The 14384-nt window shown below is 34.8% G+C and overlaps 1 protein-coding gene across 2 annotated transcripts in view; it reads right to left on the bottom strand.

Moving 5' to 3' along the window:
• The window catches only part of Pex6 (peroxisomal biogenesis factor 6), a 338534-nt gene that overhangs the window by 48836 nt on the left and 275314 nt on the right, over positions 1 to 14384 (bottom strand). For both annotated transcript variants that reach the window (XR_016548921.1, XM_090398889.1), the window contains exons 15-16: positions 10354 to 10438; positions 585 to 646 (exon numbers count right to left, since the gene is read on the bottom strand). Coding sequence is in view for 1 of the 2 variants with exons in the window: in XM_090398889.1 (XP_090255015.1) it covers positions 585 to 646; positions 10354 to 10438 (147 nt within the window). In the remaining variant the exon portion in view is untranslated. The remainder of the gene's footprint in view (positions 1 to 584; positions 647 to 10353; positions 10439 to 14384) is intronic.

Below are 14384 nucleotides of genomic sequence, written 5' to 3'. Positions count from 1 at the left end.
TGCTGCTCAGTTATCCAAGTCTTAAGCCTCTGTTCCAAGTTTGGCCATTTTGCTGGTTTTCCTCTTAAGGCCCTATTCTTTTTTGGCATCTTTGAGTAGTTGTTGTTCTTCTGGTTTTCTCCACTGTCTAATCATACACTCAGTGGGAGGAGGTCCAAACTGTCTCTCTGAAGCTTTATTTCCATGTTCTTTTGCATAATTAACTTTTAACTTGAATTTTGAAGAATATGACAATCATTTTTTATTTTTGGACATTTTTATGACCTAGTGCTCAAAATATTGTTGATGCATTAACTTACCCCGCCAACGAGTTGCAGACATATGAATACTTTCAGAGTTCTGATTGGTTTATTCAGAATCAGCCGTTAATGACATCAATCGACAGAGTTAACAAAGGCTAGTGATTGGCGGAAACCTGTTCACGGAGACAAGGTACCAGCAGTTTCACCACAGCAACCGTGCCCCCCCCCCGTGTATAAGATGACCCCCAATTTTTGGTCTAAAAATTTTAGAAAAAAGTATCGTCTTATACACGGAAAAATACGGTACATATTTATTAAAAATATATCAACTGAAGTCATTACCTTCTCTGACATTCTCTTCACTCTGTCCAACATACATATTGATAAGCTCTGGTCCTTTGACACTAAAATGTAGATATTTAAAGTTATTTTTTTTCCAAGTCATATAAATAAAAACTTACACAACAAATATGTATTTTCTAGTCAAATCCTTTTAAGATGTTATAGTTTTTTTGTTTTTTTTTAATATTTCTAGCTTTTCAAAATTTTATAAAATTATAAAAGCAAATAAAAAAAAACAATGGTATCCTATCTTCCCTTGCATATGAGATACAGTGACTTGTTATGGCTAAGTTAGTCAGTTTATGGATGAGTTTCAAGACTCATCCATGTCATTGCAGGTTCCCAAAAGTAAGATGGCACTGGGTGGTAAAAATTGTATAACCATCTAAAGACTTTTGCAAACATGTATGCCACACTGAGTTTTAAACTTGCAGCCTCTCAGCTGGACAGTAGACACTATTCACTTGGCCAACTATACTGGCAAATCTTATCTAGTTAATCCTATCTCCAAAGTCTAACAGTGTATGTTTGCCAATGTATATATTGTTTCTGGGTAGTTTATCAGTTTTGCAGAAGGAAGACAGGCTGTCACTTGCATGAGGTTTGCTAAATCATCTTGAGTTTGAAAATCCTTATAAATATTCCATGCATACTAGATAACAGCTGAACCTAAGTCTTTCTGATTGAAGGGCAATGCCACTACTGACTAAGCTACAGAAGTGCAAATAATGGTATGTCTTTCCTAATTACAAATTATCTGGAAAAAAATGTCACATGCATAAATGATAAATTTAATGACTAATTAATTTATTTTCACTAGCAATGCTACCAGCATTCTAAGATTATATAAGTAAATTACACCTGACAAGAAATTATATTCTTGTTTTCTTCCTAAGCCAAAGCATGATCAAACAAAAGTTTGCAAGTGAAGTATCTTCACAACTACTTATACAGGCATCTGATTTCACATCAAACTGTTTCTAGATCCATGGAAAATACTGAGAGCTCAATCAATGACAAAAGCCATATTTCAAATTTATATTTTTGATAAAAACAATATAATTTTTGCCAAGTGTAATTTGCTTTCTGATTCAGTAAAAAACTTTGCTATAAAAGTTACACAGGTATTTGCAAATACAAAGATGATGAGAACAGCTAAACAATAGTGGACAACATGACTTTGTTATAGCTAAAATGTAAAGTTTTACTGGACAATTAATCAATTAGGCATGATGTAATTAATTTATTATAGTACTTATGAAAAGTTAATAACTATACACTATAAATCCATCCAACCATTTAACATTGTTCTCACATTTGGGATAGTGAATATAAGAGTACCTAAAAATACTTGACTTAATACAGAAGAAATTAGTTTTCATTAACACGTTCACTGCCATGCTACTTGGGCATAGTTTGTTCCCGCATGCCAAGCACTTTCGTGTCTTCAAGGTCACTACAAGTAATCTCGTAGCCGGCTTATCAGACAGAATTTTGTTTCATACGCCAACTACGAGTAATCTCGTATCACCCCCAACCATATATTGCATCTAGTCTCTAAAAACCTTCAGTTTCGCCAGGACCAGTAAAAGAAAACTTACTGATAATGAATTAGAAGCTTATGCTAATATGAGCAATGATGAATTTAATGAATTCATCATCGTAAATGGAAGGATAAGAGGGAAGTTCTTTCCATTTCAAATATGCATAAATTTGAAATGGTTCAAGATAAAAATCGGAATGGTAAAATTCAATTAAAACCAAATATCGTTAGGGACTATAATTTGGGTATGTCAGGCATTGATCTTTCTGATCACATGCTTTCTTACTATTCCCCCTTACGAAAAACAATTAGATGGCCAAAGAAACTGGCAATACGCATTTTTTATATATACATTCAAAATGCGCATAAATTTTATAATATAATTACTGGAAACGCAATGACTGCGTTAAAATTTAGAGATCAATTTATCTCAGTTTTTGTTGGAATGGATGAGCTTACAGCATCACAGAATATCAGCAGGATTCGGGATCTTCATTATTTGAAAATTTTACCACCTAAAGAAAAAAATATTCGCCAACAAAGCCATGCCGAGTATGTACATGAAAGAAACAACGACGCGAAACATGTAATTATTGTCCTGTTTGCCAGGAAAAACCACCATTGTGCATGGAAAATTGTTTTAAAGTGTATCATTCGTAATTTGAATAAATTGGTTTTTATTTTATTGATTTCATTTTATAATTTTTATTGATTTTATCAGTTTTAAATTGATTTACAAATTACGTGTTTACTAAGGATTAGCTCGCACTTGGCATAGGAGGTTGGTAATCGACGTACAAGTATATTCGTAGTTGGCTTCTGAGGCACATATATAATATACTATATTTTAGTTGAAATTATTTCCCTTCTATCAAGCCCCCAGACGTGCTCTCTGCTTTATTCAGAATCCAAGGGTCCAAATTGACGTAATTATACTAAGGGTTTACTCGTGTTTGGCATAGGAGGTCGGTAAATCAAAATACGAGTATACTCGTAGTTGGCAGCAAACGTGTTAAATCACTGTCATTAGAAATGACTCTGGTAATTCCTCTACTCTCCTTTAGATGTAGGAGGTTTTTTTTTGGTTGTTACAAAGTATATTATACTAGATAAGAAATCACATAATAAAGCATAAAGAATATTTCTTGTCAAGTATAATAATTATACTCCTTCAAATGTGTTAAACATGTGCAGCAGCTATTCAAATTCCTTCACAGTTCAATTCCGCACTCTGAGAACGTGTTTTTCTTACTCTTCATTAATGTTTGTTATAAGTGTCAGGAGGATAAACTGAGTAGGGATTAAGTGGATGACTAGCAATATAAAGCAGGAGCTGCAAAAAAAAAAAAAAAAAAAAAAAAAGAAAAGAAAAGAAAGAAAGCATTATGGAAGGAATATAAACAAGGTGATCAGCATGCCCATGAGTAGTATAAAGCACAAACAAGAACGGTAACTATTACGGTAAGGAAGGCTAAATCCAATTTGGAGAGAAAATTAGTTAAGCAGGCCAACTTGCTTACTTGCTGCATAGCAAGTAAGCAAAAGAATGATTATGGAAAGATAATTTTACTCAGTACTGATGGTAGGAAAGTAACAGAAGCAGAAGAAATAGTTCAGTTACTAAGTGATCACTTTGCAAGGGTAAATCATCCAGGTTGTGATTCAGTTACTGAGGTGACAGAGACTGATGTGAGCATTAAGGTAGATGAACTGAAGGTACTCAATATTGAAAAGTAAATATAGCAGTGGGCCTGGATGGTATGTCTGCTCTTGTGCTACAAGAATGTGCGAGTGAACTGGCAGTGCCTCTGACAAAGTTGTTTAATCTAAATCTCGGCTCTGGAAGGGTTCCAAGGGAGTGGAAAGAGGATAAGATAGTGGCATTACATAAAGGTGGTGCTAAGACAGAAGTAGCAAATTACAGGCAAATTAGTGTTTTTAGAGTGGTGATTAAAGTATTGGAAAAGTTGGTTAAATATAATGGATGGATAGGAATATGATGATTTATAGGAGACAGCATGGCTTTGTAAAAGGCAGGTCCTGCCTCAGTAATTTATCCACATTTTATAAGGTGACAGCAGAATCAGATAAAGGAAATCGCTACACCATGATGCTACTGGACTTTGCAAAGGCATTTGACAGAATACCGCATGGAAAACTATTACATAAGTTGGAGCAAATGGGAATAGATATGAAGCTGGTGGCATTGATGGGGGGATGGCAGATAGATAGGCATCAGAGGGAGGTGTATGGTGGAGTGGAATCAAGGCAAATGAGGGTGACTAGCAGAGTGCCCCAGTGCTCTGTACTAGGTCCACTACTCTTTAATTTGTAAATCAATGATATAGCAGAAGATTTGAAGGAGATATCTTGAAGTGCTGAGTCAAGTTTATCTCTTTTCTAATACTCGCGTGATTAGTAGAGACAAACAGATTGTAACATTCATGCATGCTCTATTTGATCTTGTCATCTATGATTGCACAAGTGGGTCACTACTACTGATTTACATATGGATTTGCATGTTGTGTGAAAGATTGAAGGTAAATCAAGAGTTAAATATTTTAATTTTTTATTCTTAAGGCATTTTTAGGCTTTTGAACACTTGGGAATTTTCTTGTAAGAATTCCAGTGTGGATAATCAGAGACCCTGAGTTTGAAAAATAGCCATAAAAATTAATATTAATTTACAGAAGTAGCATGGAAAATTTTCTAGAAATAATATTTATTATAATTCTCCTTCTACTGTTATCTTTTGGAAGTCTTCCCTTCATATACTTCTTACGGAGTACAATCCACAAGGTTCTTCTTTCTCAATTTTTTGCTTATCCATGATACTGAAACCTTTCATGTACAAAATTCCATAGAAATAATAATTAATCTATTATTATTATTTTTTTATTTTTGTGTAGATGACTCTCACTATGGCAAGCATCTTTTAGCAAACTCATACACTAACAAAGTGCAAAAAGTACCTCAAACCAAAGACTCATAGGGGTACAGTGTGATTCTACAGGAAGTTCTCTATAGCAGGCTATCCACTATTCACTTTAAAACTATTTCTGAAGCCCCTATAATTCTGCTATAGTGAGAGGCAGACATATCTATTTCATGACTTGATCTCTTTCTCTCTGAGCAATTTCATGACTACCAGAACAATTCTCTACTAACCCTCCTTAACAGAAGACTAATGTCAGCAACATGGTTCTAATACTATTGCAACTAAAAATTCCTTTGCCCTACACTGGAGTTTATGGAACTGCATGCAATTATCCTTTCCTTCACTTTGGTCAAACAAGATATAATGTTAAGAAAAGATCAAGTAGAACAAAATACAGGTATCCCACGATTAATGCGGTTAATTAATCCCTCGATGTTACCGCATATATCAAAATCACGTTAATCAAATCTAATAATCAATGGTAAAAAGTACAATTCATCCCTGATCGATTACTGTACTAATAGTTCGTTTTATATGGTACTCTTTTAGGAAAGATAAAAAATGAATGCAAAGTAAATGTTTAATAAATACTTGTACCTACATTAGTTACTGCAATTTTTTTTAATCAAAAGAAGTTATAAAGAGTCGTTTGAACAGTTTTAATTTTTTTCTTATCGTCATAAATTCTACGATAACAAGTAAAATGACTCTCCAGACCTCGGCAAACAAGCATTCTTCGATTAACATCTGGATTCATATCCATTACTTGCTGCTTAAGCGATTCTAAACTGCAAAATATTCCATCCAGTTCTTTGACTGTTATTTCCTTTGGAACCCCATCTTCACATTCTATTTGTTCGTTGTCTTCATATGTGCGTTGTTCAATTTCAAGAAGATCGTTGTCACTGAAATCTTTTGAATTTGAATCCAATAATTCTTTACCATCTTCTGCATCAACACCATCAAAACCGAGGTCTTCACCAATTGCAACGATTTCTTTGACCACATTGTTCATAGGATTTTGAAAACAACCTAAGTCATTAGCGCATTCTGGCAGAAGGTTTTTCCAAATAGCTTTCATGCAACTAGAAGACATTTGCTCCCATGAGTCATGAATGTTCTCAATTGCGTGTTTAATGTTAAATTTTTTCCAAAATTTGTGGAGCGTAATCGCATTTTCTCCTGTTGTTGTTTCTACTGCCTTCGAGAATGTCTTTTTAAGAAAATAGGCTTTGAAAGTTGCAATGACTCCCATGTCCACAGGTTGTAACAATGATGTATTTGGTGGGAAAAATAAAAATTTCACATTCTCACACAGATCATTAAGAGAATTTGGATGACCATGAGGCTAGCAGCCTCGTGGCGTGAGCATGATTTTGCGTGGTAAAGGTGCGTTAATCAAACTCTTGCCACGTATATCAAGGGATTGCCGCAATTAATTTCGCCTCAATAATCAAATCCGCATTAAGCAAGGGATACCTGTATATCAAACTTCAGGAAAAAGGAAATTTTTGGAAGCTGCTGAAGTACTCAGAAATCCAATCAGCAGGAAGCAAAGTAATAAAATGTGGAAAGCAGTACTCTAACCAAATACATTTAAAATTTAACTTGGGATGCAATATCTGACCAATTTATTAGACTAATTATGTATCACATGTATTGGTTTTTTTTTCTGTTTAATTTATAATGAAGTCAAATAACCATGAAAATTATATTCCAATTTTTCTCTCCATATGTACCATAAAGTTATTGAAAATGCTATCATGTCTTGAACACTGCCTTAGAGAATTTTTTCCCTTGCGAACTTCACTTTTTTCGCCATTTGATTTCTCTATATTAGTGGTATTTAGTAGAATGATGCTAAAGCTAGTTGGAGTTTTAGAAAATTTTGATATGGTCACAATTATGATTTTTAAAATGCATATTTATTCTAACACATAAACTACATTAGTTACAGTAAAAAAACCAGTCTCACCTCTTAATTTTAATATTTAGAACTAGAAATGAACAGATATCTACATTATTTTATTGACGTTTGTTTGCTTGTCACTTTGAAATGGCTTAAGGTAGTTGGTCTATAGGTGAACTGATAAGTTTAGCGCTATATTAATCAATTATAAATTAAAGTCACTTTACATAAATACGCAGACCCAAAATTTTCTGAGAGAAAAGCAGAGAAGAATATTGTTCTATTTAAAAAAAAAAAAGCATCTTCTATTTTTTTTTACTTACTGTTGGAGCAACTTTTCTGAACTGTCTTGCTGCAACTCAGCAAGTTTGTACCTCCTGCTTCATTCTGAAACACTGAAAACATTTTTGAACTAAAATTAACCACAAATTTTCAATTAGAGAGCAGATCAAAACATTCTACTTCCAAAACCTTAGCTTTCTTTCTTTCAACCTTTGTTGCCATAAGGACAACTTGCAAAATCCTTTGAATTCCTACAAATGCAAAATCTTGGAATGCTACTGGATTATTAAATTAATTATTTTTAAAAAAAAATTGAAGTTGTTTACCATCTCAGAAATAACTGTGAGGAATTCAGTTATATACACAGCCTGCAATACATTCAGCAATTTAACCAATGCAACTCTTTATTAATAAAAGATGCCATAATGTATGTTCTACCTGATATTCCCTGCATCAAAGAACTAAAGTCTTCAATAAATGTTTTGACAAGTTACTCTTCAATACACTCAGTTTACTGAATTAAAAAAAATAAAAAAAATAAAAAATTTAATTTGAGCTTATAAACTGGAGATACTTGCTCACACAGTTATAACATTTTGCCAAGTATTTTCATGGGTGCTGTTCTGCTGAAACAATTCCATCAAACCTATAAACACAAGCAGCTAAATTCACTGTCATAAGCTGATAAATTCACTGACTGTACAGCTGCTATAAATATACTGAGCCAACATCTTGTCTTTCTCTTTTATAGTACCTGCTAAATCTGTAATCTGTCTTCCTTGATTAGTTTACCTAAGAACCAAAACCTCCAGTTGCTCAAAAGACATAATAGATTCCTCCTTTCTTTTTGATCATTTGTCCACATGCAACACTGATATGCTATATGCTTTGCAACATTCTGTATGTGGGATTATTATAAAAAAAAATAATAATAAGAGACTGTACTCAAAGGTGCTGATGGTAGGCTTTGAACAAGGCATTTCTGTAGTTTCTAATTGTAAATTCGCTATTACAATATTTATTACAGTGTACATCAACTGTAATTTAATATCTGGTCAAGAGATGGCACGCCTATATCTCTCATCCCCATGAAGTCACCATAGAGATGTTTGAATGTGACTGAGACATGATTTCTAAGAAAAATCAGGGAAGTGAACAAATAGCATCAACAGCAAAATAATATTAAAAATGAAGATATTAAGAAGAAACTTGGCATTGTTATCATTCAAGAATGCTTGAGCAGAGCTAATCTAAGGTGGTATGGTCATTAAATAAAATGAGATATGAAACTGCAGCAAAACAGGTGTATAATGCCAAGAAGAAGACCTAGAGATCTTCTTCTTGGCAAAAAAATACAAAAAAAAACTTTGCAAAAAATACTTTTTCTTGGCAAAAAAAAATAAATACTTGGGTGTTTCTCATAAAGTTTTTGTAAGCAGTTAGATTACAAAAACTTTATGAGAAACACCCAAGTACTGTGGATGATTCAGAAAGTGCAAGAATGCAGGAAAAGGCTGCAAACTCAAATGGTTATTGGGCTACATCATGATTGTTTGTGGAGTGCACCAGAGTTTTCACTGAAGATTTTCTCTGTTACGGCCTTACATGGTATATATAAAGGAATGTTAATCAGCAAATAAAGTGAAAAAATGGTGGGCAAGCAAGTCAGAGATCCACCAGTCATTGGTAAGTTTGCAAGACATGTAATTGCATGTAATTTCTGAAAACCAATCCAATCTAACGAGGAAAAGTGTTTATCAAATTCGGTTATGTTTTCTTAATTATAATTTTTGCACCAAAAACGATATAATCACGATATATTAAATGATGTAATCAATTTTCTCACCATCATCTTTTTTTTTTGTTTGTTTTTGAAATATTTCAATGATTTTTTTAAACCATTTGTATTCTTTGAAAACCACTTTTTCAGTTCTTTTTTTTAAAGTTTCCTATTTAAATTTTATTTAAATTTATTATGCTAATACTATGTTTATATATGAGTATTATTGAGTGTACAACAGTCTATCCTTCCACCAAAAGGACTATTTCCTTGTGGTGGAAGGATCTTGATATACAATGCAAGCATTTTTCTGCTCTCTCTCTCACACACAATGCTACTCATTTTGCAAAACTTTAAGAGTAAGCTAGACTTAAGTCTGCTTTTGTCCAAGTGTAGTTCAGTTTTTGCTGAAAAAAAAAAATTGTCTGAGTAGCAAACTTTAGAAGGTTAACTTATAATAAATTTAGTTTAATCCTTTATCCAAGTGTGAGCAAACAAAGTTTGCGCCTGAAAGTATCTTCAGGACTGGAGTAAGGTGGTACAACACCAGGGCACTCCTTGGAAAGGTGGAGCAAGCTACCAACACTCCTATCTCAGTATCTCCCATAATGCAAAACACATCTCCTTGCGGATATGTCTAATGTTATGCATTAAGGGAAGGGCCACAACCCAGACTAGTTTCGACCTTTATTGAGGTCTCTTCGGTGGGAGCCAGGCCCAAGTGGAGATACCAGGCAGAAGCATTAGCAGGTCATCTCTACCTACAGGTAGAGATGACCTGCTAATGCTTCTGCCTGGTATCTCCACTTGAGCCTGGCTCCCACTGAAGAGATCTCTACCTGTAGGTAGAGATGACCTGCTAATGCTATAATAAATATATAATATATATTTATTATATTATAGCATTAGCAGGCAGAAGCATTAGCAGGTCATCTCTACCTGTAGGTAGAGATGACCTGCTAATGCTTCTGCCTGGTATCTCCACTTGAGCCTGGCTCCCACTGAAGAGACCTCAATAAAGGTCGAAACTAGTCTGGGTTGTGGCCCTTCCCTTAATGCATAACATTAGATATCCGCAAGGAGATGTGTTTTGCATTATGGGAGATACTGAGATAGGAGTGTTGGTAGCTTGCTCCACCTTTCCAAGGAGTGCCCTGGTGTTGTACCACCTTACCCCAGTCCTGAAGATACTTTCAGGTGCAAACTTTGTTTGCTCACACTTGGATAAAGGATTAAACTAAATTTATTATACTCTAACCAAGTGAAAAATAAACTTTCAAGAAGGTTAACTTATTAATTCAAAACTTAATTCAGTACCTTAAGAAATTTAGTGAACATTCTGTAGCTACAGCTTTTGCAAGAAGAGTTTTACCTGTGCCTGGAGGCCCGTAAAGCAAAACACCTAATACAAAACAAATGAAAAACAAAATAAATCAATAAAGGAGACTGTTAATTTTAAACAGTTCTGAAAAAAAAAAAAAAAAAAACTTTCATAAAAAAAGTAAACATATATAGTAGAAGATTGAACAGAACGAAATGAATATTTTTTTTATAAAAATATTCATGTCAAGAATTCTACTACATCTATTCTTACAGGAAAAATTCTTTGCAACAATTGTTTTTAATAAGGATGAAAAATTAATTTTTTTTTCTTTCAGAGAGTGAAAGAAAAAAAAAGTATTATGAGTGCAATGTCCACTGGTAGAAAAGTTTCAGTAACCCAGGAATATGTATACATGTTTCACGAGTTTTACAAAGATGTATGCTGCATATAATAAAATCAACTAACTATATAGTTTAAAATGAGTAAAAATAATAGAACAAAAAGAAGTCAAATAGAATAAAAATTGACAATAATATGGCAAATCTGATCTGATCTGCTATGCAAAGTGATGGATGATAGCAGACACAGAAGATAAGATATTTCATTTCCAAAAGGTTTGGAAAAAATATATATGGAAATATCAATAAACAAAAACCAAAATACTTGTGATCAGCAGGCAACCAATCAGATGTAAGTTGGAAATAAACATAAAAATAAGAGAACAAGTTATCACTTGTTCTGTTATTTTTATGTTAATTCAGATAACTCAAGAATAACAAAAACGAATAAAAGAGAGGCTACTTAAGACAAGCAAGAATTCTGGATGTTTAAACAGAACAATATGAAAAAATAAGAATTTAAGTGCTGTAATTAACACAGGCATAAATACACTGCTTGGAAAAAAGTCAACAGACAACCCCATGGGCAAGATACATTGTACCATGTAATGAGTCATGTTTGTAGCCAGTATAAATTGGAGGAATATGATGCTCCCAAGTCAATGTAACTGTGTCCTGGTGAAATGGCTGCGAGAAGGGAACTGACAGTTTGAAAGAGGCATTATGATTGGATGCCATGTTGCAGGCCTGTCTGTTCAGCAAATTGTAGAGAAATTGGGCCACCCCAGGTCAGTGATACCATACTGAGATAGAAGCACAGGGAAACAACTGCAAGTGCTACTTGTAGTGGATAACCTACCACACTCACTGAAGGTGACTGTAGTGCTATGAAGGATAACATGTAAAAACTACCATTTGTTGACCTATATGTCGACTGTGGAGTTCTGGGCATTGACTGGAACATGAATCTGCATAAAATCATTCAAAACCAATGCTTACAACATGAATTTCAATGGTTGGACCGCAATATGTAAGCCCCACATTACCCGAACCAACATGCACTGTTGTCTTCATTGGTGCAAAGAGCGTATGTACAGTGGGACATGAAAACTTGGAAAGCTGTGTTATGGAGTGACAAATCATGCTAGACCCTCTACTGAGCAGATAGATGAGTGTGGCTGTGGCAGATGCCCAGTGAATGTCTCTTACCAGAGTGCATAACCCCAACTATGAAATTTGGAGGTGGTGATGTGATATGGTCATGTTTTTTCTGGTTTTCTGACCTCTGTTTGTGGTACCACGAACATTGAACTTCAAGAGGTATCTGAATACTCTGGACAATGCAATTTCTACTTTGCAGCATTTCTATGGAACTAACCATTGTCTCTTTCAGCAAGACAAAGCTCCCTGTCATAAGGCTGCTGCAAGTGTGTGTTTTGTGGACATGAATGTCACCACTGGCCTCCACAGAGCCTTAATCTCAACTCTATTGAATATCTGTGGGAGATGAACTGGAGCATTGGGTGTTAAGGGACATCTGCCTCCACACAGTCCAGGACTTTGTTACATGCCTACAGCAAGAATTGTTCAAAATTCCCACTGATTGCTAGTGTATGATTGTGAAAAATGTGCTCTGTAGGATGCAGTCAAAGGAGGTCCTACATCTTATTAAAATAGGCACCATGGCTGCTGGTTCATCACACTTCCAAGCAGTGTGTCTTATAGCCAGTAAATGTGTCTGGTGGTAAGGCTATTCATTCATTCATTCATTAAATGTTGGCTATTCACAACTGTATTTTTAAGGAAATTACAATGTAGACTACTCATTAAAACTTATATAACAAGGCTAAATTAATTAGTTCAGCTAACAGTGCTCCATGGAACTGGACCACATTCACAAAGCCTTCTTGTCCAATGGCTACCATTCCCACCATATCCAAATCCCCCAAACCATCACCACCACCCCTCTTCAGAACAGAGACTTACAATAGGGCTATCACCACTCCTCATATCCATGGGACATCTGAAAAACTAACTAAAAATCCTAAAAATATAACCTTCCAAGCATCTCTTATCCACTCCACCAAAGACCAACCACAATTCCTAGACCTGCTAAGTATTTACCAGGATATTGTAAAATATCCTACTATGGCCAAACAGGCAGGACAGCCAACATCAGGATGAACAGGACTATATCCATTTTCACTACAGCCACTCATAACTTGCACAGACCATGCTTTGGACACCTGCCATAGGATATGCTGGAAGAAGGCCACTCTACTCTATCACAACAAATATAAATATTAGACTTTTCCCTGATAAAATTGAATTTCATATTGAAAAGAATAACATGTAAGAAAGTTTTAAAGCGAATAAAAGTTGAGCAGCTCTCAGATGTAAACTGTAGACTAAAATACAGAAATATTATTGAAAAGAAAATGAAAGAGTTTGAGAACAGGAATCAAACCTTGGAGATTCAGTGGCAAACTCTGAAGGAAACATTGATTGATTCTGCCAGAGAGGTATGTGGTGAGGTTGTGTGCAAAGATAAAAAAATCAGAACTCCCTGGTGGACACAGGAAGTTAAAGAGGCAGTGAAGGAAAAGAAGAAAGCATATCAAAAGTTCCTGGCAAATAAGTCAGCTTTTACTCTTACAGAATACAGAGACAAATGTAAGAAAGCTAAACAGTGTGTAAAACTAGCTAAACAAAAGTCATGGGAGGACTTTGGCAAGAATATAGAAAATAAATATCAAGAAGGTGGCAAAATATTCTGGAGGTTGTTGAAGAAGCTTAGGAATGGAGGAAAGAGTGCTGTAAAAGGAATTAGAGATGATAAAGGTGAAATGAAAACAGGAGAAAAAGATATCCTTGAAGTATGGAGTAATTACTTTGAAAAACTGCTAAATGAAACAAGCAGTGATGACAGCACAGTGATAAAAAACACTGACCAGGCATGCAGTCAGGAATACATATCCATACTTGAAGTAGAAAAAGCCGTCAAAGGCTTGAAATGTGGAAAGGCAGCAGGAGTAGATGATATTCGACCAGAAATGCTGAAGTATGGTGGTATAAGAGTCTTACAGTGGCTGCACTGCATAGTTCAGAAAGCCTGGACAGAGGGACGAATTCCCGATGATTGGAGTAGAGCTCTCATTGTACCCATATATAAAAAGGGAAATAAAACTGAATGTGAGAATTACAGAGGTATTTCCCTACTGAGTGTTCCTGGCAAGATCTATGCAAGTATACTTGAGAAACGGTTGAGAAGAATTGTGGAAGAAAAGCTTGGTGAAGAACAAGCTGGATTCAGGCCAAATAGAGGCTGTCAGGATCAGATCTTCACTTTACGACAAATAGTCGAGAAAGCATGGGAATATAACAAAGATCTGTATTTAAGTTTTGTCGATTTGGAAAAGGCATATGACAAGGTGCCAAGAGAGAAGCTATTCAATACGCTGCAGTTATATGGTGTCAATGGGGCATTATATCAAGCAATACTTAGTCTTTATTTGAGTTGTGAGTCAGCAGTTAGAATTGAAGGAAGTACAGGAAGATGGTTTAATGTTAAATCTGGTGTGAGACAAGGATGTACATTATCCCCTCTGTTATTCATTATCTATATGGATCACATTATGAAGGAATGTGGTATTAAACCTGATATCAAAATTGGAAATGTTAATGTC

Source organism: Typopeltis vanoorti, chromosome 10 (assembly GCF_054136105.1).
Source record: "Typopeltis vanoorti isolate ZY-2024b chromosome 10, IOZ_Tvanoo_1.0, whole genome shotgun sequence".
In the NCBI taxonomy this organism is placed as follows: Eukaryota; Metazoa; Arthropoda; class Arachnida; order Uropygi; family Thelyphonidae; genus Typopeltis; species Typopeltis vanoorti.
This window is presented reverse-complemented; position numbering and strand designations above follow the sequence as displayed.